This window comes from Gallus gallus, chromosome 6, assembly GCF_016699485.2.
Source record: "Gallus gallus isolate bGalGal1 chromosome 6, bGalGal1.mat.broiler.GRCg7b, whole genome shotgun sequence".
Classification (NCBI taxonomy): domain Eukaryota; kingdom Metazoa; phylum Chordata; class Aves; order Galliformes; family Phasianidae; genus Gallus; species Gallus gallus.
The window spans coordinates 33,468,077-33,494,549 of NC_052537.1; the positions used below are offsets into that span (position 1 = coordinate 33,468,077).

Genomic DNA, 26,473 nt, shown 5'->3' on the forward strand with positions numbered 1-26,473 from the left:
TTACTGCCCTCCTCGGGCTTTTAAAGAATCTGTAGAATCTTACAGCATTAGAGCTTGACTGATGCTTTAAAATAAACAGCAACTGCATCTTTGCTACCGTCCCAGTCTTTCAGACCATCTCACTGTAATACCTTTCCTTTAAAAAAAAATCGAAGGGCCCCACATTATGGTGAGAGACTTTTAGATGAAGGTTTCTGAGTGCAGAATGCAACGTCTCACGTAGGTATAAAAGCTGCTGGAAGACACATAAGAGCCCCAGCAGTTCGGTGTCAGCCCCTAAAAGGATCAATTCTTAATTCCCTGACCAAATCAGGTTATAACACAGCCCACACTGCACACAGACTTGGAGTGCTTCTTAGCTCCATTTACAGTCCGAGTTTGTCTTTGCCTAGAATGTGTGTTATTCGATCCTGCACGCCTCCCAGCCAGACCCTGAATGCTTCATTTATTAATCTGATATTATTTCCTCTGTAGGCAAATGAAAGGATTCACAGCTGATGATTCGGACTGCTTGCTAAACAGCTGGGTCTCCTTCCAAACCTTTTTCACGCTATGCCTTCTCTCATGCTCCAGAGTCCAGCCGCAGCTAAGTTATACAAACTCTTCAGCTAAGGGAACAAATTAAAACACTGGAATCCAAACCACTTTCGATTGGCATCTGCATGCAACTGCTGAATCTCCTTAAGCCATAACAAAGCTGTCGTGGAGATTAGACGCCTATTTTCGAAACCTTTATGGAAGCTGTCCACCCCAGCCCAGCTGGTCACATTGCTGATAGGCAGTGAAGTGTCACTCCCAATGTCCTTTTGATAAAGCCATACACCACGGTCATCACTCTAATTACAGACAACCAGCACAGGGAGGGCTCTCCAATGCTGTGATTTGCTGAGCATGCTTTGCACTGTAGGCTGCTTTCCCTGCTCTGTCTTCACAGGGTCCCTCAGGATGATTTCTCATTCCACCAAGCTCACTTCCAAAGAGGCCTCTGGAGAAAGAGCAGGTAGGCATGGACTGCAGGTCTGCCTCAGAGGCCACATAATCCCCTGCCAGATCTGCACTTGCAAGAACCAGCTTCCTACAAATGACAAATAGCACGGCAGAATGCCTGAAATCGAATAAACTTGGCTAATTATCAAGGGAATGATCATTGTGACAGGGAAATATGATGATTTATGAGGTCAAGTGTTTTCTTCAAAGAAACATGTTTGAAAATGATATTAGAAGCTTGACTTAGACAGATTGCAGGGAACTGACCCAACACTATCTTCAAAGATTTTCCCCTGAAGAAATCAGTCATTGTACTACACAAGACTTGCATGGACACAAATGCAAAAATAATTTAATGCTTATTTTGACTTCTTCTCCTGTACAAACATAATTAGTACTGATCCATACTGGAATACAAATCACATTTGTACACACCTTTCCTTGCAAGTTGAGGTCTTAAATTCCGAAAAGTTAAGTTTAAGACAAGTTGAAAAGACAAAACATTAGTAGCAGAAATATTTTAAAGCATCACCTGCAGATCATTTGAAATTGATAAAGCAGTATTTTCTAGTCAGCCAATAAAACTTCCTCATTCAGTATTACAAATTGCAGCTTTGCTTTCAGGGAGCTCAACGTATTTATGCGCTTTGACTCCACTCAAATTCAATAGTCTGAAGAACTGAGTTACCACTTACTGACAATGCAGCCCATGACCAGAGGTGACAAAAGTTCTCCCAGTATCCTTGGTACCTGAGCTAATATTGACATTTTTTGCCTCAAATAAACAAACTATGCTGTTGCTTCACAAAGACACACAACATACTAGATTGTGAAAGAATCACAGTAATGAAGGACTGGAAGAAATCACCTGGTACCAAATACTGATCTCAGAAGAGTGCACGTAACTTCAATTCGGTTCATCTCAGATTGAAAAATTCCCAGAATCTTAAAATAAACCAAAAGCCTCCAAACAAGAAGCCCAGAAGCCATACAACTCTCTCATGCCACAGAACAGGATGGATCAAAGCTTTGCCACTGCCATCTTAGATCCCTCCATCAGCAGCATGTTTTCTGACTGAAAAAAACTGGATCATCAAACTACCTGCAGACATTTGTACTTAACTACTTCGTATTATAAAGGAGAACCTGTGTTACTGGCTATCAAAATCAATAGAGCTTTCTAAGATAATAAAAATATTATGTTCAAACAATCTAGATAATGGCCTTCCAGATATAATATTCCTCATAAATTAAGTACAGTTCCACCCAGATAAGTGTACAGTTGTGTATCATTACCCATGTCCATCCAGATGTGCTGGAAATCATTCGCTATACTTACATTCCATAGCTACAGCAATAGTTACATTCTGTAAACACCCTGTAATTTATTGTGCTTTTAATTGCTATAGGAGTGAAACTAGATGTTTAAAACATGTTCTTTCTGGTGATGTCATGATGCAACAATCTTTATATGTGACCAGAATAATAGCCACAGGCATGAAGAAAGCACTCATGCTGCAATGTCACAGTTAGTAGGACGCTGCCTATCATGGCTATAGACCATATATGATGGACATCTTTGGAAATCATGATTATAAATTTATTAAGCGAAGGTGGGCAATTAATCATTTAGTTACTGTTGAATGCTAGGCAATTATAGCTGTTCACTCTAATATGCTTTTTCTAATATGTGTTGCACGAGATTACCAGCTACTGTAAATCAACATAGCTCAGTTAAAATCAATGGCCCTACGCCAAATTATGTCAATGACAGATACGCTCTACTGGCTTCACTGGTCTTGTTTTCCAGCTCTGTCCAACTTGTGCTACTTACTTTGCCTGCCCCTGCCATGCTGTCTGAGACTAATATAGTGGCACCGTCAAGCTGAAGCATACCTTATAACAGAGAAGAAATAAGAAGACGGAATTTGTTCAAAAGAGTGATGGCAGCTGCGAGATGTCAGCTGTACTTGTAATAATAAAGCATTCTTCTGGGGAGCACAAAACCAAATTTTTCAATAATTAATACAAAAACCAAGCTAAGTCAGGAACACAAGCCAAGAGTGATAACATGAGCATTTTTTAGTAGTAGAACATAATCCATGTATTTTTTCTGGCTCACAGTATTACTGCTTACATTCTTTCACGGCATCTGAATTTATATTGTGTTCTCAGTTACTGCTCCACCCTTCAGGCATAAGAGCTTCTTTGTACGTCTTCAAATGTCTATCTGTTCTTTTGACATATCAAACATTCATATTGGATAGAGAAGCTGTTTTTCCAGCACTGAATTCTCACCTTGAAAGTGCCCACTTGAAGAAACCTTCTAAACATATCCAGCACCAAAGCATGCTACAACAGTGCATTACCCTTCCAAAAGGGTACACTAAAATCCTGCTGAACTGATGGCTGAAGGTTGCTCCAAAAAAAAAAAAAAAAAAAAAAAAAAAAAGGCTCTTGTAAAAGATAAAGAAAACTGAGATTTCACATCAATATCAGCAGACTTTGATCTGGCAATATATCTACCAAAAGTTATTCCAGTATCGCATTCTAAATCTTTGTCTCTAAAATGATGTGGATTGTCAGAGCCTCATACATAAATTCATAAGAGAACATCTTTAATTTCACGCGAACGACAGTCCTAAATGGCTCTAGTAAAACAGTCACTGTCTCCTTCTATTGTAAATTTCAAACTCCTTGTAGTTATTCATGAACTCTAAGGATGAGTGGAATTCCAGCTACTGTCATGGCGCAGTACGATGGGTTTGGCCTTGCGCTGCACTGCTAGGCCAAAACACTAGCTTCCAGCAAAAAAGGTGATAGGAAGGAAGAGTTTTAGAAGTTCTGGAATAAAATTCTCTATTAAACCAGGACATTAAACATGCTAACTTGTTCTAGATGGCCCTCTCATTTCCTCAATAAAAACGTGTGTCTCATTCAGTTCAAATTCATGATTGTTCTGCAGTCCCGTAAGCTGTACTTTGATTCATTTCTTAGCAAGGGTACTGCCCAGCTATCCCATTTTTCTTCTACGAATGACAGTTGACTGAATGGCTATGCATTTTGATTTGAAATATTTTCTCTGGAGAGCAAAGAAGGCTTTAGGGACTTTTTCCAGAAATGCTTGCAGGATGGAGCAATTGGAAGTCAAGGGATTTCCCAGCTCTGCTCCTGTGACCATGCTGCCATCCTGCACATTTAGCTAATTTATCATGTGGCCAGGCTGCGGTGTGAAAGTACAGCAACGGACCCCGAAGTGCCCATAATTTGGAATGCTGCATGCTAAACATCATTAGCATCACAGCAAACCACTTCATAGAACCGTAGTTTCACCAAGGCTGGAAAAGACCTCCAAGATCATCCAGTCCAACCTTCCACCTATCGCCAATATACCCCACTAAACAATGTCCCTCGGTACAGTATCTAGAGATTTCCCGAACACCTCCAGGGGCAGTGTCTCCACCACTCCCTGGGCAACCCGTTCCAGTGCCTGAACACTCTTTTGGAGAAGTTTTTCCTAGCATCCATCCTGAATCTCCCCTGGAGCAACTTGAGACCATTCACTACCTCCTGTTTTGCATTATCAAGAACAAACACGTGCTTCCTGCTGAGCTACAGGGTACTTCTGGGATATGAATCAAATATGACGAGGATGTCACAAGTCTGATCAGTATATATGTAATTCCGACATTATTATATAAACTTTATTGTGGTCTTTCAGGGGTAATAGAGTCAGAAATGAACTCACTGCTGCTGACACAGGCGTTCAACTTTCTTTTTTCCTCATAGAGAACCACAGACTCAATTGAAACTTTTACAAAAGTGGGCCTTGGAAGTCACCACTATATAATTAGGACCTGTAACATAGGATAAAATTACTACATTTATAGTTCAGAGTCCATATGAACACACGCAATGAACTCCCTTATGCAAAAAAAGACATTCAGAGATACAGAAATTCAGGAATACGGAGCCAAGAGAGTCTGTGACCACTCAAACAGTAATGAGTAATTTCCAAAAGTGTCAGACAAATCAGTGGAAGAAACAAATGGTGCTATTCTGCTTCTCGCGTGCAACAAAATAGAAACAGAACAAATCAAATTCACCTCTGAGAACATTAAGGTGATAAACAAATCATAGCTAAGGGATCAAGGGAAATAAGAGTAAGGGTCAGGCACGCTCCCCATTCCTATTGATCCATTGGGAGGATTCAAAAAGGAAACATTTCTTAAGTGTCTCTTGATGCCTTTATTTCAGAGTAAGAGTGTTATGGTCCTTCTGCATTTAGGACAACTCTGCTCAAAGTATATTTGTGAGTATGAATGTAAGAATCAGCCTTTAAAAGTTTTCTTTTAGGTTGATGATAGATGTATCACATGAATTAGCTGTGTCCTAGCAACAACATACTCTTGCTAGACTCAGGCAATTGGAAAATCAGTCAAATTCAGAAACAATTAAGATTAAATGTCATAACTGACAAGATATGAAAAATACTAGGCCTTTCTAATTTAACCTTTTTTTTATTATTCCCATCTCCATATTTTTTGCGGTGATTTACGCAATGACATCAGTAACACACAGAAATAAATTAGAATTGACTTTTGCTAAAATATCTGAATAGTACATTAGCTCTTCTCAAAGTGTGTCTGAGTGGAGTTCTCATTCTCCTCTGAACCGAACTCATGCAGCTAATATAAAGAATCAACTTACCCAAGCTACAAATTGGGCTGCTTTAGTGGTTAACGTTATGTTGCATCTTAAAATTCTTTCTAAGCTTGAAGGCTCCTAATTTTTCCATGACTGGATCTCCATATCATCATTAGGTCTTTGTTAAATTGCTAGTGGATGCAAGGCTCCTGTCTATGCTCCATTTGACAGAATCCTATCCTTCTAAATCTTATGTTTTTTAGTCTCTATTTTTACATAGAAAACAGAGTTGCTTCCTCTTCTGTACAAGCTTCAAGAAACAAAACCAGTCAGTCAATCCTGGCTTCAATAAAATTAATTCTTCAAGACCCAAGAGAAAGTTAAAAATTACACATTTCTACAGAATCAGCAGATTTTCTAAGCTGTTAAGTTCCATTTTATTTTTCTGTTATGACATATTTTCCAGTACTTTTCTCTTTAACATTGGTTTTGTAAAGCAAAGAATCTATCCTGTGACCAACCTGTTCTCTCCCGTTTTCTACATGTTGTCTACCTTTCTACCTCTTCTCTTTAAAAAACAATGTTTGGTTTTTTTGTTTTTTGGGGTTTTTTTGTTTTGTTTTGTTTTTTATTTCAGAAAGCTGAAAATAATGACATGGAGAACAGAGAGGAGTTTCCCATGGCTGATGCTATCACAGTTTTACAAACTAAGATGACTTTAGATGAGTAATGCGTCCCCATGACCTGATTCTTCCTGTACTATATTAAATTAAGCACTGCCACATCACGTCGGTTTCCTTATATCTCATTCCTGATACAATTTCCTAACAGGCCGGACAGAGTCTCAACCTCCTCTTCCAATGCCAGCTGAGCACTCTAGATCCTATGTGGTGAAACACTTCTGCAGTTGTATTGTGCACATTTCACTCCTTTAGTTGCATTGTCAATCACATATTTACCATTATTCATTTACTTGGGCTGAGGTATTATCTTAATTTCTCCTTATCTCTGGATTGCAGTAATCCTTTCTTAATAAATTCCATTCTTAGAACACCTCTGGGAGAGAAAATCAAAGCAAATTTCAGCAGCCTGGTTGAGTGCATTCGTGATCTCCTGACTTCAAGGCTCACATGGTGACACTGCCTTCATCAACAGAACTTCTGTGCCACCTTTCTGCACAAGAAAGATACTCCCTGGAAGTCAAGAGGTTTAAGATTTATTTCCTTTTTAAGGGAAGGGAGAGTTCAGGTTGTAGAATGCAAACTCACTGACCAAAGCTCATTGATGTCTCAACAAACAAACAAACAGAAAGAAAACAAAAAAACAAAAAAACCAAGAAAAACAGTAATGCAAAATTGTAGGGACCTGCAGTTCTTGGAGATTTCCACTACCACGTGAATTTTCAGAGACACACCTGCCCTTGCATGATCTTCAGGAAATACAGCAGAAGCCACAGAGCTGGGATCAGACCTCAGGATCTGAGTCTCTTGCAAAACATGCAGCTCTGCGTGTTGATAACTCTCCCCATAGTCTACCCCTATCGAAAATCCATACCTTTTTTAATAAGAGGATTATGGGAAAGCCAACAAAAGAGAGATTTTCTCTTTCAGCTCTGTTGCCAAAATTGAGGATGTTTTCCTGCTGAACTGAGACTAGGTAAGGATAAAGCCTCTCTTTTAACTCTCAGACACTGACAGACTGCCCAAAACCTACCTGGTGAAACTATGTGTGAGGGATACTGTGACTTCAGCTAACTCTGAGAATGGGTGTAAGCATGAAAAAAGAACTGTACAAAACGACTACACCTCCAACTGTCTTACCAAAACATTAGTCTACATTAGGGAAATCTGCAAAATTCACCCCATTGCAAAAAGCCTGTGAGGAAATCCCACACTGCCAAAACCCTGGAGAAAAGCAACCAGGCTATGATTAAATATGAATGGTTAGTGGCAGTGCTCGTGCAGTATACAAAAAAGCAGCTCGCCAGTAAGCCAAGGCATCCACCTCTCTGCAGAATTCTGATATTCTAAGGACAACTTCCAAGGAGAAAGATAATATCCCTCCAATACTTCCTGTTTTCAAGTAAAACATCTATGCTTTTGCAGAACAGGATTCAGTTCTGAAGATGTACCAACAAGTAAATTATTCATGACAGAAGAGATAAAAGACAGAACATATCAGACAGAGTAAAATATTTAGGCTACCCCTAGCTCTGTGAGTGTGATCACACACGTACACTAACTGGTCATATTGGGAACCAAAATGAGTTAAATTAAATGGTACAAAATATGAATATGCGATAGGGAAAGCTCATCAAAAATGAGAGCCCTGCTGTAGCTACATTCTATCTTTCATGTTGAAATAGTTCAAACAGAATTAAACAAAGACGCAATTAATCAGTGATCTTAACATTGTGCTACTCATCAATACGTGAGGGTAAAACTTCAATAAATCAGGTTGCTGAAAGGGCTGCTAAATGCATCAATATTCAATTAAATACTGCTAATAAAGCCATTAAAAGAGAATTAACAGGGGTTTACACAAGAAGTGTCTCTGTCTGACATTAGGTGGTTCTTCAAACATTTTCTAAGGAAACACAGTAAAGAGCTATTAAAATATTTATGCAATGTTTGCATTAGTTCTATTTAACAGGCATAACAGAAATAATATCAGCAGTTTGCAATGCTTCGTTTCTCAGCGTCACATCATTATCCACTAGTTACAAGAGATAAAGAAACTCCCGGTTTTAGAATATTAAGGCTTTTTGTTACGAAGACAAGATCTCTAAATCCTTCATTCAAGCTCCTAGCTCCACCAAAATTGGATGTTGCCAACTATGTGTTGGGAAGCCACTCTCAGAGCATGCTGCAGCAGGCACCTGGGCTGGAGCTGGCCACCAGGGCTCCCACCTGCTGCTCCAGGTGGCCCCAGAGGACCCCAGGGCCCCATCTGTGCTTGCTGTGAACTTAGGCCTCCCAGGCAAACCCTTCACCGGGAGTTCACAAAGTAAGGAGGATTATTTCATTCAAAGAGATTGTGCTGGTGCAGCAGTTCTGGGCTTCGTGGCTCCTCCTCTATTACCGAGTAACAAAAAGCCCCATAGGACTTGTTAAATTAGCCGAGGTAATGAAGTCCAATTCTGTGTTATTTGCACAGGGACTGGAAAAGATTTCACGTTTCCATGTACATAAACAAAACCTGGCTCAGCACACCAGGGACTTGGGAGGTTTATAAAATATAAAAGACATTCACATTAATCTATTTAACAATTTATTCTCTACCCTGCCCTTTCCTACTAAGTGAATTCATCACTTACTCCATTTATTTCCTTGCCGCTGGCCTTACGTCTCCCATTGCTGAACCCCAAGGCAGTGGGGCTCATCAGTGGGGGCAGTTTGCCCCCTCTCAGGACATGGCCAGCTGGGGAAAGTGTGCTGCATGCAATCTCCTTCTTACGAGAATCTGAGTCCTCAGCAACATCAGGCTTTACAGCAAGAAAGAGAGGAAGTCTTTGGGACCGCATCGTTGATCTGAGTTAAATTACTATGAAACAAATAAATTCACCCCCTGGAAAAGAAAAAATAAAGCAGTCCCTCTGATGCTGCTCAGGCAATGGGGAGAGTCTGAGTGTTTTCTTCCCAGGAATTGCTAAGCCAGCAGAAAATGTTTGTTTCTTGCAGAACAGCTCAGGCAAACCTTGTGGAGATAAACTTACCTTTGTAGTATTCAGGCTTCTGTGTCCCTCTCTCTCTCTCTTTTCTCAAGGAATTGTCACTTCCAATTTTTAAAGACATTGCTCTAAATTTTTTATTAAAAAAAGTATTTTCTTTTGAAAATAACAGGACCTATTATTTAAGAAAGATCAAAAAGGAGCAACTAGATAAAAATGTCTTACAAAGAACTATTTCCTACAATAAGATTGTCATACCAAAATCACGACAACTCTGAGTTCAATGAAGTCGAGTGCTTGTTGTACTTGAGCAGCTTTCCTGCAAACTGCTTGGAAAGACAGTGATTTGCTGCAATTTACATTCACTAAATAAAGCAATGAGGATTTTAAAAGACACTGCAGCTCCTTAATGAACAGAGATGGCACTTCAACTTAAACCAAAGTAGAAATGAAAAGAGCAGCTCCATGCTTTCAGCTGCTGTATTTTCAGCAGGCACTAAGAACTACCAACTCCTTTAACAAAACAAAAAAAAAACAAGCAAAGAAAAGAAAATTCCTTCCACATTCCCCCTCAAATATTCTGGGAACCATTTCTGATTCTGAGTGCCATCTCACGCTTCCCCAACGCTACCTCGTGGCTAATAGCATGGCATCATCTACTTTACATTTTGGGAACAGAATGGACTTGTTGCTAATGTTGAGATAGGAGATGTGTTCTGCTTTTCACCTCCAGTGTGGCACTTGGAATCCCTGCTGTTTCCAGCATTGGAATGGGCTGCCCAAGGAGGAGGAGGAGTCTCCATCCCTGGTGGTATGGATGTGGAACTAAGGGACATGGTTTAGTGCTGGAACTCAGTAGGTTACATTAAAGGATGGAATGGCAAACTTGAAAGTCTTTTCCAACCTAGATGATTCTAAGTTCAATTAAAATTTTATTTGTTCATCTAAAACTGCATAAGCTGTCCAAAGGATTCATGGAACAAGTTAAACTGCTATAGCTTCCTCCAATGCAGACCGATCTCTAAATAGATGATTTACAAGCCTAATCAAATTATGATACACCTAACAGGCACTAGCCAGTCTATAATGGGAGATGTGCCCCCGCTCCAGCCAAATGCAGTGGGTCTGAACACTCTTATTTTCATTTTGAATCCTCTGCCAAGTTTCTGTGCAGTCATCTTTCACCCAGAGATTGTAAGAGTGTCTTTTTCAAGGCCTGCATCCAGCCAGGGGACACATCTAACACAGGAAATGGTGCTGCACCGGACTTGACACGTACTGCAAAGAAACAAATGTGTACGTTGAATTTATGAGTCACCCCAATACATTTATTAAGCATTAAGTTGTGCTTTTACAACTGGTCTTCATCAAAGATATTTCATCTGTTAGCCAAAGCGTCATCTTTTCTAATGACTCATAATGAAGACTCATTCCATGTAGCTTGATTTTACTGGCTCATCAGCCTCTTGTTCTCAAGGGGCTGAGTTGTTCTTTTCAGCATGTTCACCCTACACACAAGTGACCATTAACTATACTTTCTCATTATGTAAGAATCAGCTAATCAAGACTGACCAAGAAATAACTGATGTGATTGAAGGAGAGACATCTGCTTAGAATTATCCAGATCACTGTTTCAAAACTGATAAGGCATTTGCTGCCTTAGTAGTATATTATAGCAAGAATAAATGATTCTGGGGGGAGGGGAGGAATAGGGTTTGCTTTACCAATCTCTTGGAAGAGAAGAGATGGAGAGCACAGAGGGCGAGCAAGGACTTGTGCTAAGAAAAGGCAGAACTTGTCTGTAAACCACACATCACAGAGGAAAGCAGAGAAACGTTCTAGACCGTATTTGAGGAGCTGCGTTAAGTGTAAAGAGTGCTGTTATTTCCACTGTTCTCAGAGATGCAGTAAATGCCAAATGGTAAAAATATCTCGACTTCCATTCTCTAATTCCCATTCTCTTTTTGTTTTTATTTTCTACTATCTAAAAGAAAAAGAATGTTCCTATCTATCAAATCCTTCTCCTAGGTAAATCCACAACCATCCCCTGAAGTCAGCGGGCTGTATACATGCACTTCTGATTAAGCTGCACAAGGCAGCATGCTTTAACATCTTTATAAATGCCACGTACGACTTTTCAGAAGCCAGAAGTTTACTTATTTTGATCTGAAAGCTGGAGATGCATTCTTCCTCCTTTCCCTCCTTGTTACAGAGAAACTGTAATCAGATATGATCATTTCATCACAAGCACTAGAAAAGTGCAGATTCCAGAGCACTCGTCTGACAAAATACGTACCACAATAGAGACAGCACTGAAACTGACCCTGAAGTAGAGCTGTAACCGAACATAACTCTTTATTCTTTTCCCCAGGGAAAAAAAGAGCATCAGATAGGAGGGCAGTGTGCTTTTACTGGACTGAACCACACTGAGAGAGTGCAAATATGTGGGTCAGATGGAGGAACAGGCAGGCTCTGCTCTCATCCCGAGAGGACTCGGGAAGTGTGAATTGCCAAGAGTAGTCCCATTTAGGGGGAGTGCTGCGGCGTACTCAAGTTACCTTATTCATGCAAAAAGCACAGTTCTACACACAGCCAGGTATGCAAACTTTTTTTCACAGCTCCTTCAACGAGCGCGTAGCAGGTAGTAAGATGAAAGGGCAAAAATAAGTTGGACCGAATTTTGAAGGAATCTGTCTGGATTACTGAGGCTAGACATCAAAGAGAGGGGAAAAAAAAATAAGCCTCCTATTGCCAAGCTCATGTTTCCATATATGTATTTCCTCTGCAGTATGACTCTTCATATAGGCTCTGCTTTTTGAATCATCCCTCTTGGCCGATACAGCCATCCTCAGTGTTTGCACACTGTTTTTCACCTACAGGATGTGGATGGGTGACCCCTCACAGCTCAGCAGGGCACGATGCAGTGCCAGGGCTGCACGTCCTGCTGCTGCCCACAGCACTGAGCTGGGCCTGTCCCCTGCGGGGCTTTCAGCCGTCCTCCGCCGCCCCGAGAAACTGCGCTGTCACTTGGACAGGAACTGACATTTTCTGGAAGGAGTCTGGGCTTTCACATCCAGGAAAGTATCTGCTTCTCCGAATCCAGCCCCATGCAGGAGATTCTTGTCCTTAAATACCTCGCGTCTGGGTTTTTCCTTTCTTTCTCTCCTTTTTCTTTTCTTTTTTTTTTCCCCTCATTTTTTTTTTCCCTCTTTTCTCTTCTATTTTCCCAAAGAAAAAAGCCAGGAGGTGCAGAGGCCCTGCAGACATGCCTGCAGCCTGACTCACCGCCATCGCTCTGAAAGTGCCACAGACCCATGACATCAGTGGGACTGAGCCAGAGCTGCCCCAGCAAGCATCCCCACAGCACTCTCCCGATCTCCTTCCCACCAGCCCTCCTGTTTCCTTGTAGTTGGTGAGAAGTGAGGACTCAAATGTCTTTATGGCGAGGCATGCACCTGCTGGCACCTGCCCCTACGCAAAGGGAAAGCTCAGAACGCTGAAGGCTGCCATGCCCCGTTGATGGCCATTTGGAGCCACCGACCCTGGAGGTGTTCAAGGAACATTTAGACATTGTGTTGAGGGACATGCTGTAGTGAGACCTGTTGGTGGTAAGTGGATGGTTGGACTGGATGATCTGGTAGGCCTTTCCGACGTTGGTGATTCTATGACTCTATGATATGAGCCTTAAGTATCACAAAAAAAGAGAACGCTAAGAAGTCCCTCCAATAGTTGCACTTATTTACCAGTTTGCACTGACATGGACATGCATAGCCACAACATGGGTGATCCCTCCTTCTGGTAACTCCATTCTGCCTCCTCCACCAACCAGCTAACGCCCATAGGGCAAACACAGGGATGGGAATCTGACTGCAACACAAACAGGTGAGAAATCAATGACAGTGGTGCAGAGTCTGGGAGGACACGTTCAAGGACTCCTGCAACCATGCAGACATGGAGACCAGCTATCAATGCTTCTAGAAACAATCCCTGCAGATTACCCCAAGGGTCTGCAGAGAGTGCTGGGACAGTCTGGAGATCAATCAAAGTCTGGGAAGCCCAGATCTGAATTGTTCCCTTTGATCCCTCATTTCTACATACAACATGAAATCACCAAGAATCCATCTGAAGTACTGCAGTGCACTCTGTGTCTACTAACCCTCTAAAAATAAATACATGAAACAGTGAACACTTCAAGTGAATTAGGTAGCTGGCACCTTTCCCCATAAAATTTTGCATAAAAACACTCTTTGTTTCTCTCTGCAAAGCCTTCAGGAGAAGCTGAGATCCTAGGAACTGAGTGTGTGCCAGCAAAATGCCACCAAATGAAAAAATAAAACTAATTATTGAGACATTAGACATACTGTCACATACCTGTGCTGATCCAAAGGCATTGGAGCCCTGGGACTGAGCATCAAAGTAAAAACGTCTAACAGAAAACTCAGTAAGAGGAGGCTCAGCCTTGATTTTGACTTGAAAACCCATTTACAGTCATAGAATCATAGACTCACAGCATGGCTTACATTGGAATGGACTTCAGAGATCACTAACTTCCAACCCCCAGCTCTCCCTGTCCTTCTGAGGCCAGACAACATTTTTAAAAATGTTTCTGAAAAGCAGGAGAATCCTCTTAGTTTTACAGCACACGTTATGAAAAGACCACCAGACATCCCGGGTAATGATGGGCCACATGATGCTGCTCAGCAGAATGCAACGATCTGCTCTTCATTGCTATTGACACGTTGCTTACTCTTGTTAGAAACAAACACAGAAACCCAGGAAACAAAAGTGGTGTGAAACGTGCCTGAGCAGCAGATTAGCAGAAACGTGTGAGGAACTCCAGGAACTTTGTAAGCAAAGCCAAGGTCCAGCTGGACACAGCCCTGCTTTGCCTGCCAGCCAGCAAGGCAACTTGGCATTGGCCACCGCTCCATGGGCAGCTATGGCCAATGTGTGCCACATGGGCTGGCTGATGACCATCAGTGGGAGATGGCAGGCATTCTAGAAAGCTGTTTTCTCTCTTGTCTCCCCCCTAATTATTTATTTTGCCATCACAGATGATTATGCTCTGCCTGTGTTTTCAGTACCATTGCAATGGAGCCACCTCCAGCAGGCAGCACACGTCCCGCTGCCCTCTCCCCAGCCTCTGCTGAGTGGCGCTGGAATGAAATGCTGAAATCCTCACATGCTGCACTACATGAGGAGATTAAAACAGTTCTGAAAATATCACATTCTACTACTGCTATCTCGGGAATGAAATTTAAAACAGGCACTCTTATTTTTTTTCTTGCACCAGCAAGGGTCTTTTCCTGCCTATTATTGTTATATATTTAATTGGAAGGTGCAGATCTAAGGTTCCTCTGAGTGACAGACACTGAACAAGGAGAACCTCGTGTTAATGTGAGTCAAAGCTGTCAACTGATGCAGCCCTGGAAACTACCATTGTCAGGAAAGCAAACGTACAGAGGAAGCTGCCCTACTCATCAGACTTGTTTTCTGCGTGCTGCCCAAACAAGCTGTGTAATTCTGTGATAAATGCAGAAATGTTCAACTTCCTGCACCTTGATTTTCCATCTGAGAAAGCGGGTGATTCTCATTGCCCACTGTTTTCTGGGACGTGTCAGAGAAGTTGGTGATGTCGGACATGGTGACATTCAACCACAACAAAGAATACAAGTTCCATCCTCTCTACTTCCAGCATGTTGTATCAGTATATAGACATCTCTTGTTTTCCTTTCTTTTGGTATATTTGTATAATGAGAGGAAAAACAGCTCAAGAAAACAATAGTTTCTCCCCTGGTGGATCTGAACCCTTTCACTGTAACACACAGCTCCACAATCACACTGCAAAAGGTCACCCCAACCACACAATACTGATTCCTGCTGCAGAAAACAGCCTGTGCCATTGCTCAAAACTGAGCAAATCTCAACATTTCAGTGCCATTATTATGCCATCCCTACACCACAAAGCCACACTGAATGCCTGCCCCTTAGTGCCACAGACCAATGCCAACATCACCAGAGCTGCAGTGGCTGAATCTTTGCATTTTGGTGTGCAGAAAGCTGTTGCCGGGACATAAAGGAAAAATTGAAACTGCCATTAAAGTGAAACAGTTACCTCAATTAATGAGAATCCCCAACTGTCAGCAGGCAGTGAAGTGCTGCAGTACACTGCTGGCCCCACGTTTGCAGATAACACAGTCAGGGGTCAATGTTTTTTGGCTAAGTTACAGCACAGACCGTGCATTCTGAGAGGTCCTACTTCTCCAGTTGTATTTGTTTAGCTTTGTTTCCTCTATCCGTACTTCTAGCCATTGATTGTATATGAGCAAGTTAATTCATTAACAGATTTTGTCGGCTATTTTCTTTGGCAGTGGAAATGGGTTGTTTTCCTGCTAAATTAATGAAGCTAGAATGTCACTTGCATGCCAGTCAGCGCTCTTATTCAGAAAGGTCAGGCGGGAAGAAAAGAGAGAAAAAGAAAGAGAAAAAAAATTCTCTCTCTTTTTTTTTTGTTTTCAATCAGAAGGGAATACAACCATTGCTGAACATGACGGCCTGATTGGATACAGCTCAGCTTAGCACTGTGTGCGAAGATACCTTGGGTTCCACTTGGGGGTTCCCTGGGCCCTGACAGCACCAGCCCAGCCCTCACCCCACTGCTGCCTCCCACTACGAGGAACCAGGATGCACTGAAGGGTGCACTGCAGCCAACAGTCATAGAAGAGCCAGCCCATCCCACCTCCAAGCTGCCTCTCGTGCGCCCTTTGCGTATCTCAGCTTTTCCTCCTTGCCCTTCAAACAAGTCTACGTGGCTCTGGAAGAGCTCGCTAACATCTGTTCAAAGTTATATTCCTTTGACATCCATAACTATGACCTTTGTCAGCAAATCATTAAAGCGTGAAATTAATTTTGAAAATCAGTAATTCCGCTGACTTTACCTGGATTACTCACATGTTTAAAGTTAAAAGAACACTTAAGTGCTTTGCTGTACGCAAACTTCTGACAGTGCAAAACGTTTCCAGTTGCAGAAGAGCAGCCAGTAGTCGCATGCTGTTCTCCTCTCCAACTCAGATTTAATCTTATGGGGGTTTCATTTCACTTACACGCTATTAGGGCAACTCTCTTTTAAGGCCCATATGCTGCCACCAACCTGAAAGGAATCACTCTGAGCAGACGTCCCCCTGCCCTGCACCACAGAAGCACGTTGGTATCATGGATGCAATGCACACCAGTCAGCCAGCTGCTGCTATGGGTGGTTTGCTTTGCAGCTGATAGATGACTTGCTGATTCTGGAAATCTCTCCATAAGACAAGTGTTTCTAAAACAGTTAAGGTACTACAGAGCTCAAGGTTCTCAAGAGTGCAATCATATTTTGCAAATAAATCATAGTAAGAAATGCGCTTGCAACATAAACTCGCTGGTCGGTTTTCGACGATTGACAAGCTAAATTCAAAGCAAATAATTCAGGTTTTGCAATTACAAATGCACAGTGCCTGAACATTAATCACTGGATTATTTAATGAATAAATGCAAAAGTAAACTTAACAGCTGGAAAACATTGAGAGGATTTCAAACCTTAAGCTGTGAGATTAGGCACCAGCACCCACCCCAGAACAAACACGTTGCCCTACAACTATGAGCACATCTTGCTGAGTCTAAAAATCACAAAAACACCAAACTGACATTAAGTATTTCCATAGATAACAGATGGTTTAACACATCAGTCTTCACTTGGGGTTGCCTAATACATCTGAATCATGTTTTGAAATATAACTGAAGGTTTGGAAAATCTCTAAGGTTTTCAATAAATGGATTTTAATGTCAAGGCTACTCAAAGCAGCTGTTTCTACTAAGTATGTAAAATCATATCCAGTTTTTTGGGTTTCTTTTTTGTTGGTTTTTTTCCAATGCAGAATATCCAATGCAGAAATAATGTAATTTAGGGGTCTCATCCACCTCCACCCCTACCACCCTCCAAGGAATAACATGCTCTACATGAAACTACAGTAAAACAACAGCACACGTCTCAGAGCTTCACGTGTGTTGTCACTAACTACTCAAGAAAATGTTTGCGTCTAGCCCACTATTTGCATTTAAAGCAATGGCTGCTCCAATGCTCAACATTGTGGCTTTCAAGATATTTGAGCTGCAAGGCTCGTGTCGATGTCAGGAAGATGGAGCAGGCTGCAGCACAGCAGCTCCTGTCTTGCTTTGCAGTGCTTGGCCCATTATTTGTCTTGAAAACAAAGATCAGTAATACTAGCTGGAGAAAAGGGAATAATGATTCTGCAAAGCCATGACCAGCTTCTGTGGTTTGGGATCTGTAAACTGTCTTTTATGCTACAAACCCCAAACACAGATGAGGCTCAGTGTCCTACAATAGCATGTTGAACCTCATTTCAGCATCACCATACAGAGCTCTTCTAGAACACAAGCCTTCTGGGGGGCATCCCATCGCAGAGACAGGTAAACTAGAAAATAACCATTCAGAAATATTGTATTTCTTAAGTAGAGCTCAGAAATCTCCAAATCCGATTAGTCTAACAGATGTCCATAAGAGCTAATTTACAGTCCTGTCATCCCCTACTTTTAAAGGAGATGGAGACCGTGTGTTAAAGTTTTCTAAATCTGATCTATTATAGGTACAAGAGAATTCGGTGTGTTCAGCAAGGCCCATATTAGCAATTTTATGTTCTTTTAATCGCTGACATGGAATGCAAATAGTTTCCTCAATTGCTGCATACTTCACATTCCTGAAGGAAGGCACACCCTTTGACAAAGATTAAGAGAATATAAAGTTAAATCCCTGTTTACTAAATGAATTAAGTCCTCTTTTAGTTGCTGGAGCAGAGCAATTTATGCACTGGGGATCTACGTTCCCTTCAAGGGTAGGAAATGAACAATAAAGAAATACTGAAAATAATGTTTAGAAAGCTCATGGTTTGATCCTAATGTTGAATAATAAAGTGAACGTCATTCTATCACTGCTGGGTAATGTTAGAGTTTCTCCAAATGGCTGGAAATGAAAAGCATTCTGCATTATGTCACTGCTCTGGAGAGGTGCCCTACCATTTTGCAGTGAGGATGGCAGTCACCAGCCCAAGGCACTGCATTTACAGTTGCTTCCACATGCACTCTTCCTCCTCCTCCGGGACACCTAAAGCTGCACCTCTTACATCTTTGGTCTTTCTACTGCAGTAAGAAAACAACTCTGCTGCTTTAACATCACCAGGAGGGAAACCTCCTGAACACATTGATCCTTGCAAACATTTTCCCTACGTTATGAATAATCTTTGATATTTCATTGACGAGTCGCATGCAGCTGTCCTGATCTGGATTCCCACAATGTACTGTTGAGGGACTGAGATGGTAAACTAAGAGTTCAGTGACTTTGGTTCCGCTTCTCATGTACTTCCAAAGAGAAGTGGCTTCATTTCTGCATGGTTCTGTACCACTGGACCCTCTCTGCAGCATTCCCCAGAATCTACCTCTGAGAGTTTCAAAACATGAACAGGAGCTGTTAAGAGCACATGGATGAAGATGCAATATTTAGAGTCCACCAAGAAGTATTTGGGCTCAACTGTGATTGTGAGCCTCATGAGCAGCGCAACCATCCCACCACAGAGCTCCCACCCAATGGTCCAGCAGAGGTTAAGCCTCATGGCTTAGTTCATGCTCCCAAGCAGACAACTACGGCTGTTGCACGGAGGTGACCATGGTCACATGAAGCACCAGGAGGGATGAGTCCCCCAAAACATTCCAAATTGTTGTAGGATTTTCCACATTAATGTAAATAAAATGCCCTACTACTGCAGGAAAGGGGGGCAAATCCGAACAAAATAACAACAATAATCAAAATAAAACACAGAGAGGCAGCATTTTTGTTTTCAGCCCCACTTAAATGCAGTCATACATACCAGTTCACACTTTCTAAGCAGAATGCAAATGCACACAACCCAAACTGCAAAACAATATTCTGTTTAGGGACAAGTAGCAAACTTGGCTGGGGGTTGGTTTTAGAACATCAGTGCAAGCATTACAATCCCTCTCTAGAAATATCAGTACAAAATGAACGTGCACCAGAGGTACTCACTCGTTCCTCTCCAGGTGGATGACCAGACGTTCCCCTTCAGCTTGTACCACCAACTGCAGCAGGGACGGGTGGTTCTGCAAGAAGAAAACAGAGCTGGCTGAGCCCAAACCCAGAGCCCATCTCCATTTCCACAAACTATCTGATACAGTTCTCTCTTTGTTTCTCTCCATACAACAGCACAATGAGATTAAATGCTGATATAATCTCTTAGTAATGCTCAATCTTCCTGTCACCCTTTTTAAAGTAAGGCAGAGGTAATCAGGTTTGCACTTTGCCTGTCTATCTCTGGTTTAAGTGATCAGGCTGGGAGCTGGTGGCTCTTACACTCCTCAGTATGGCACATACTTGTGTGCAGGGTCCCACAAGCAACACAGATCTGAGACCCTCCTGGAAACCAAACAACAAGCACAGTCATACTGAACTACTTGCTCCCTATAAACACCTACATATTTTAATACGCGTTGCATAACTTTTCAGAAGGAATAGTTCATATTTTGTAAAAACTAAAAGAATTGGTGTTGGAGCAATCAGAAGTATGGCTAAAAATATTATCAAGTATCACTGTGAGAACAACACACAAGGTACTTGCATGTACACGATATGCAAGGGAATCATCTAAACAAGCTGTCAGCAGCAGAGCACACACAAATCCCAGTTCACGCCGTGTAAGGCAGGGTCAGGACATCTGGACTGCATTTCCAGCCCCAACACAACCATGTGCAATCTTTCTATCACTGCACTCTGACTGTCAAACAAGTTCTTTTTCATCTCCAGTGTCTGAAGGTGGATTCACTTATGGGGCAGAGGGGCCATCCCTCCATGCACCTACATGGGCCCTTCATGCATCAAACAAGAAGGCACAGTTTACCATAACTGTTACCCTTAATCCAAAAGCCTGCACTCCCATACATGCTAAGACTGTTTACACTTAACTTACATTTCATTAAACAAACTTACTGGATTGCGAGACAGTATTTCCTTGTTTTGAAATTCTACAGTAGCTCAATAAATCAGTTGTTCCTCTGCAAGCTCAGTACACTTTTCTGAATGCTTACACCAATCGGTTGCAGAACTGAGGCTGTCTAATCTATAGGGGGTTGTGTTTAGTTGATTTATTGGGAAATGCCTTGGAATCTGAGATTGCTGCAGCAGTGCCGTGATGGAGCCCTGGCTGTGCAGCTGCTGGAGCACCCACCCAAGCAATGCCAGGGTTTGAAAAACTGTATATGTTTATTAAAAAGTGAAATTACGAGGGGACTATCATAGACTAAACAAAATGGTAAATTTTTTACAGTAAAAAATAGCTGACAACTCCCTGGTGCTCTCAAGCATTATTAATCACAGAATCATTAAGGTTGGAGGAGAGCTCTGAGATCTCCAAGCCCAACCCCAGCCTACCCCCACCATGTCCCTCACTGCCACATCCCCATGACTCTTGAACACCTCCAGGGACAGTGACCCCACCATCCCCTAGGCAGCCGTGCCAATGCCCCATCACTCCTAAGCACAGACCATGACTGAAATACCATCTCTTTCTTCCAATTGTCCTACCCCGCTGCTCAAGCAAAACCACATTTTCCTCTCCCCACACAAAACAGCAACAATATTGAAATTCTGCATCCCCGTAAACTTTGCAGCAATGAGATCCCACTAGAATGCTAAATAAAAGCTTCAGACGATGCTTGGCATGCAGCGAACACATGGGAGCCATTTATTGGCATGAATATTTAGAGGCGATGTTGATTACCACTTTAATATTAGTGCATTGGTTCCAAACCCCGTAAGATATACACACTATTGAGTTTTGAGAGAGTAGGATACAATTAATTACATTATAACACAGTAAATAATTAAGATATTGCAGGAGCACAAATGGGTTCCTTTCAGTTGAAGGCCCTCTGTTAGCATGTAAATGATAACCATGTTTATTCATGAACTCTCAGTGGTACTCACTCGACAGTCAATGATGTTACCAAGTTGTAAAGTTAGAAAGGAGCTGCAGAGTAGGCAGCCTGTTACAGGACAAAAACTATCTCCTGGAGAATTCCTGAAGCTGGCACTTCTCATTATCCAGCACAATGCCACTGGGATGCTGGACTACATTGCATGAGACCCAGGTTTGGATCCCTTTTTTTTATCATAGAAATAATGTTCAAGCAAGTGGCTCATTTTCTCTTTTGCCACCTGGGAAGAGATAAAACTATACGTTTTCCAATTCTGTCTGGTAGACATAAGCATAAATACAGCAAAAATACAGATGGCTCTGGTGGCATGGCATTTGGAAACACAAAAATGGTGTGTTAAAATGATACATGTGAAATAACGTGAAAGAAAAACAACAATCACCCAAAGAAAGTTATTTTTTGCCTTGCTAAGGCATACATTTGTGAAATGGAATGAATGAATATCTTTGTTTTACCATTATCTTTTCAGCATTGGCGAACTACTTGCCTACTTTTGCTGCTTAGACCTTAAAAACTCACTTCCAGTCGCATGAGGCATTGTAGTACTCTCTCCTTATAATCAGTATCTTCCAAACTGAGCTGCAAGATTACAGACTAGAACAGAATCATAGAATCACTCAGGTTGGAAAAGACCTTGAAGATCATCGAGTCCAACCACAACCTAACCATACTACCCTAACAATAATACCCCTCCGCTAAATCATATCCCTGAGCAGATGAAGAAGATGAAATGGGAATTGCTGTAAACACTGATATTCGAAAGCTATTTTATATCTTCTGTTTAGAATAATGAATAAAAGCATACTGTGAGCTCACACTCTTCTGCTCAGAACCTTCTATCAAGAACCACTTGCTATGACTTCCTTGAGAATCACAGAAAACAACTTCTGTGTTGACATCAAAACTTATCCTACCTATGATTGCTTTAAAATTATCAAGTGGGGAAAAAGCAAATTAAAATTAACCTTATCAGACCCTTTACACCATAACAGTTAACACCATTAAAACTATCATATATGGACATAACAAATAATTAGAAATGTTTCAACCTTTATTTCCCTACAGATTAATGTTCTCTAGTTCTTTCCACTCTAACTACAATTTGCTCCCTTCCCGTTGGCGATACGTATTGGGTGGCATATTTCATCAGTGCACACAAACTGTTCCTTGATATCCTAACAGGTAGAACAGACTTTAGGATGATTGAAGTAATACTTTTAGTCATTTTCCCTTCTTATGTAGAGCATTTACTTTCACAGTCCTCACCAAATTTTATCAGTGGAGAAATAAAGGTACTTCCCCCGTTAATGTGCTCCTTGCTAAGGGATGCTGATTTGAATTGCCATTAAGTGATGTTTACTCAATGTTCTGAAATAAATTAGCGATGCAATGTGATGCACTTTTAGCTAAAGCCAAGCAAGAGCTCTCTGATAAAGCACATGATAAATGCTTTCTTGGACAACTGGAGCCCGGTGAGGCCGTAGCCTGTTTTGAATCAGACCTGTTTGCTTGTTGTCTCACAACAGAACCCAAATCAATGCACACAAGTAAGGGTAGTTTAATTAATACATGCTTTTAAGTACTTTTAAGTGCTCCCACCCTTCTTCAATTCACATCCATCTCTAGATCTTTAATTAAAAAAAGAAGAGAAGGGATGGTCTGGGGACACCTGTTGAAGGTGTCCCAGTCCAGCTCCACCAGAATGGTCCTGTTGGAGCACCAACACTCCACTGTGGGAGCAGGCAACTTCCAGATGAGTGGAGTTGCTGTACCCTGGATCATTTTGCACTTTGCTTACCCTTTCTGCCACTTTCTTCCAACATGCCCCTGCAAAATGGACAAGTTTTCACCCTCTTGTCTTTCTCTACTCACTACGTAGACTGTTGTAGAGCCAGGAGTGGGACCCGCTGATCCTTATAGGTCTCTTCTAATTCGGGATATTCTATGATTCTATGTTTTGAAGGTATGCTGCCTAAACACACTGGTGAGCAGATACGCACCTTCCCTCTGGTGAAGGCATCAAGGCGTTACAGGAACAGTAGCTCAAAAATAGCAATAAAGCTTTTTCCTTAGCTGCTCAGGTTTCATCGCATCAGTATGAATACCAACCCAGAATATCAGCAGCAGGTCTTGAACTTTTAATGCTTTTGTGGATTACTTTCTAATAACGTTGATATAATAACCACCAAAAAAAAAGTTCAATTTTTATGCCTGAAAGACTAGTAGCAACGGACTTGGAGTAGATTTGTTCACCTTGGTGGGATGCCCATTCTGGAATTTCAATTCAAAGTAGTTGTCACTGAGCATATTTTTCTGCACATTAATCTAGGAAAAAGTCTTAATCACTGCTGGATCATCTCTTCCTTTGGGCTGTGGATTTGGCACGCACTGCAATCATGCTGCAGTGCTGTTAGCTTTTCCCTTGATACTGACTGTTGAGATTGAGATAGAATATTTTGAGTCATTTCTCATTACATGTGCAGAGAGAGAAAACTGATGAAGTGGACAATAGTAGTGCATATGATTTTACACCTTCCTCTCTGTAATGGGTTTCATTGCATTAGGATACATGAATTCAACTAGTACATACAATATAGCAGAAAAAAATATTCTAGCAAGCACATGGTAGAAATAAAAGGAAATACCTAAAGACAAGACAAAGTGTGTAAATAAACTCAAAGCAGGAGCATTAATTCATTTGGAAAGGCAAATGTATGTTCAACTGTCTCAGATGTCCAAATCCAGTATTTGAGAATAGGGATCAGCATAAGAAATAGAACTAAAAGGGATTATTTTGTTTCTCTGGTTTCAAATAAAGTTTTAAATAATGTCCTTACATGGTAGATTGAAACAGGCGGATTTGTTTAATCCAACAAAGTGGTTTCCACTCCCTCCAGAACTGCTGCTAACTATGCTAAAGCCAACCTCACAATGGGGACAACTTCGCATGTGCCATCGAGTTGACCTACATCCAGGGCCCGACCCATGTTATATGTCAGGCCACAATTTGCTTGAACTATCCCAGCTCCTCACTGGTGGGGCATTCCTAGACTGAAATGGTTGAAATGGGCAAGACTGGAAGGAAACGCCTTCTAACTCTTCACAGAATCACAGGAGTCAGAAGGGACCTCGAGACCATCGAGTCCAACCCCCCCTGCCAAAGCAGTTTCCTACAATAGGTCACACAGGTAATCTTCAGAATATCTCCATAGAAGGAGACTCCACAATCTCTCCGAGCAACCTTTTCCAGTGCTCCATCACCTCTACCATACAGAAGCACTTCTACATGTTAGTATCGAACTTCCTATGTTCCAGTTTGAGGCCATTACTCCTTGTCCTATTGCCACACACCACTGAGAAGAGCCTAGCCTCATCCATTTGCCTCCCACCTCCCTTTGGATATTTATAAACATTTATCAGGTCCCCTCTCAATCTTCTCCAGGTTGAACCAGGTTACTTAGCCTTTCCTTATACCGGAGATGCTCCAGGCCCTTTAAAGATACAAGAGGTGAGCATTATTTGTTCTGACCAGCTCCCACTAAAGCAGCCCAGCTGTGTCATAAATGTCGTCATGGATGGTGGTTTAACACAGTGTTACACAAGGCAGTTGGATGCAGAAGCAAATCAGCATTTGTTTATGAAAACAGATGAATAGTGAAGAGACATCTTCAAAGGGCAGAGAAACCTGATTGCATCTCTGAGCCTTCAGTATGTATTTTGACTTAAGCTAACTACATTGCTCATTCATGCAGATATTAGCTATTGGCCAAAGATTCCCAGTGGAGACTGTTGCATTTGACACGTCACATGAGAGTAGAAGATGTAATAGCTCAAGTACCCTACCCAGAGAAAAACTGAGGATATTTGTTTAATCCAAAGCATCTTAACCTGAGCAAAAGGCACCGAGATTTAATACAAGAATATGATCACATTTATTTTATCCTCTATGTTTCTGAAAAGATAAATTCCACCACACATACACACACACAGACAAAAAGTGAGGCTCATAAATTTATGTTATCTCTTAAGCATACCTCTGGAAATGATGGACATTTGAGATGCATCAGATAGTTACACTCTGTGCAAATCTAGATGCCTTTACTTGTATCTGAATAGCTAGCATGAAGAATTAGACATTTCGTAACCAAGGAAAGAATACATTATTTCCAGTAGGGATAAATTCTATACCATTTTGTGCTATCTGCATGAAAATATGTTTTTGTCCATTATTTATCACACACTGATATTCTGCCTTGTGCCTCCACAAGCTGCAAAGTATGCTTATAGGGATGAGATCCTGGAGCTGATATTACTTCTCCACTATCTGTAATATGCAAGGAAGGAAAAGCTGGGAAATCTATAAGAAATAAAGCCACCTGGGGGATCTTACCTTGATAATGGGAATTCAATCCAATAAGCTGCAATGCAAGCTGCCTACAAAGCATATATATTTAAGCTAATTACAAACAGCAAAGAACGTGGTAGATGGCACGCATTGGTTTTAAATCAATAAATATTTCTTCCTTTCTTTTGGCTTTTCTTTAGAAGTGAACATAAGAGGCTATGTTTCTTGTAAACACCTCCAAAAGCAAGTGATATTTCACACAGACATGAAAAGTATAAACATTTAATTCATATTCTTTTGCAGGTTCCTCAGGGCAGTGAACTCAGCTGTGCTTTCCTTACTGTCAAATGACAAGCGTGTATCCCTGTGGCTGTATATAATGAGTAGTAGCACAGAGAGCAGAGGGGTTTGCAGCAGATTATTTTTAACTGAGTAGCAACGAATCACAGCCCCTTAACAAACTGGTTGAGCCACTCCAGTAATGCGCAAAAGCGAAGAACTCCAACTTTGTTCCCAACTTTAAAATACAGTTACTCTTTGAAAACAGACCGTACTATTTGCTTTCTTGCTGGCAATGCAAATAGATGTAAGATCCTTCTGTCTGGAAGGCATAATTTCTAAACTATGACTTTTTTTTTTCCCCTCCCAGTTTATTTATTTTTTTTCTTCCTTGCAGAGCAAATCAACCTGTTGCTTGCTGGCAGGCCAATTTTATCATCCTCTTCTACATGGTCTTTGAGGACCCTTCCAACCCAAACCATTCTATG

General features: G+C 41.4%; 1 protein-coding gene across 4 annotated transcripts in view; it reads right to left on the reverse strand.

Moving 5' to 3' along the window:
- Positions 1-26,473, reverse strand: part of ADAM12 (ADAM metallopeptidase domain 12) — a 181,236-nt gene that overhangs the window by 105,698 nt on the left and 49,065 nt on the right. For all 4 annotated transcript variants that reach the window (XM_040702488.1, NM_001270714.5, NM_001142850.5 and 1 more), the window contains one exon: positions 19,398-19,471. In XM_040702488.1, coding sequence (XP_040558422.1) covers positions 19,398-19,471 — 74 coding nt within the window. The remainder of the gene's footprint in view (positions 1-19,397; positions 19,472-26,473) is intronic.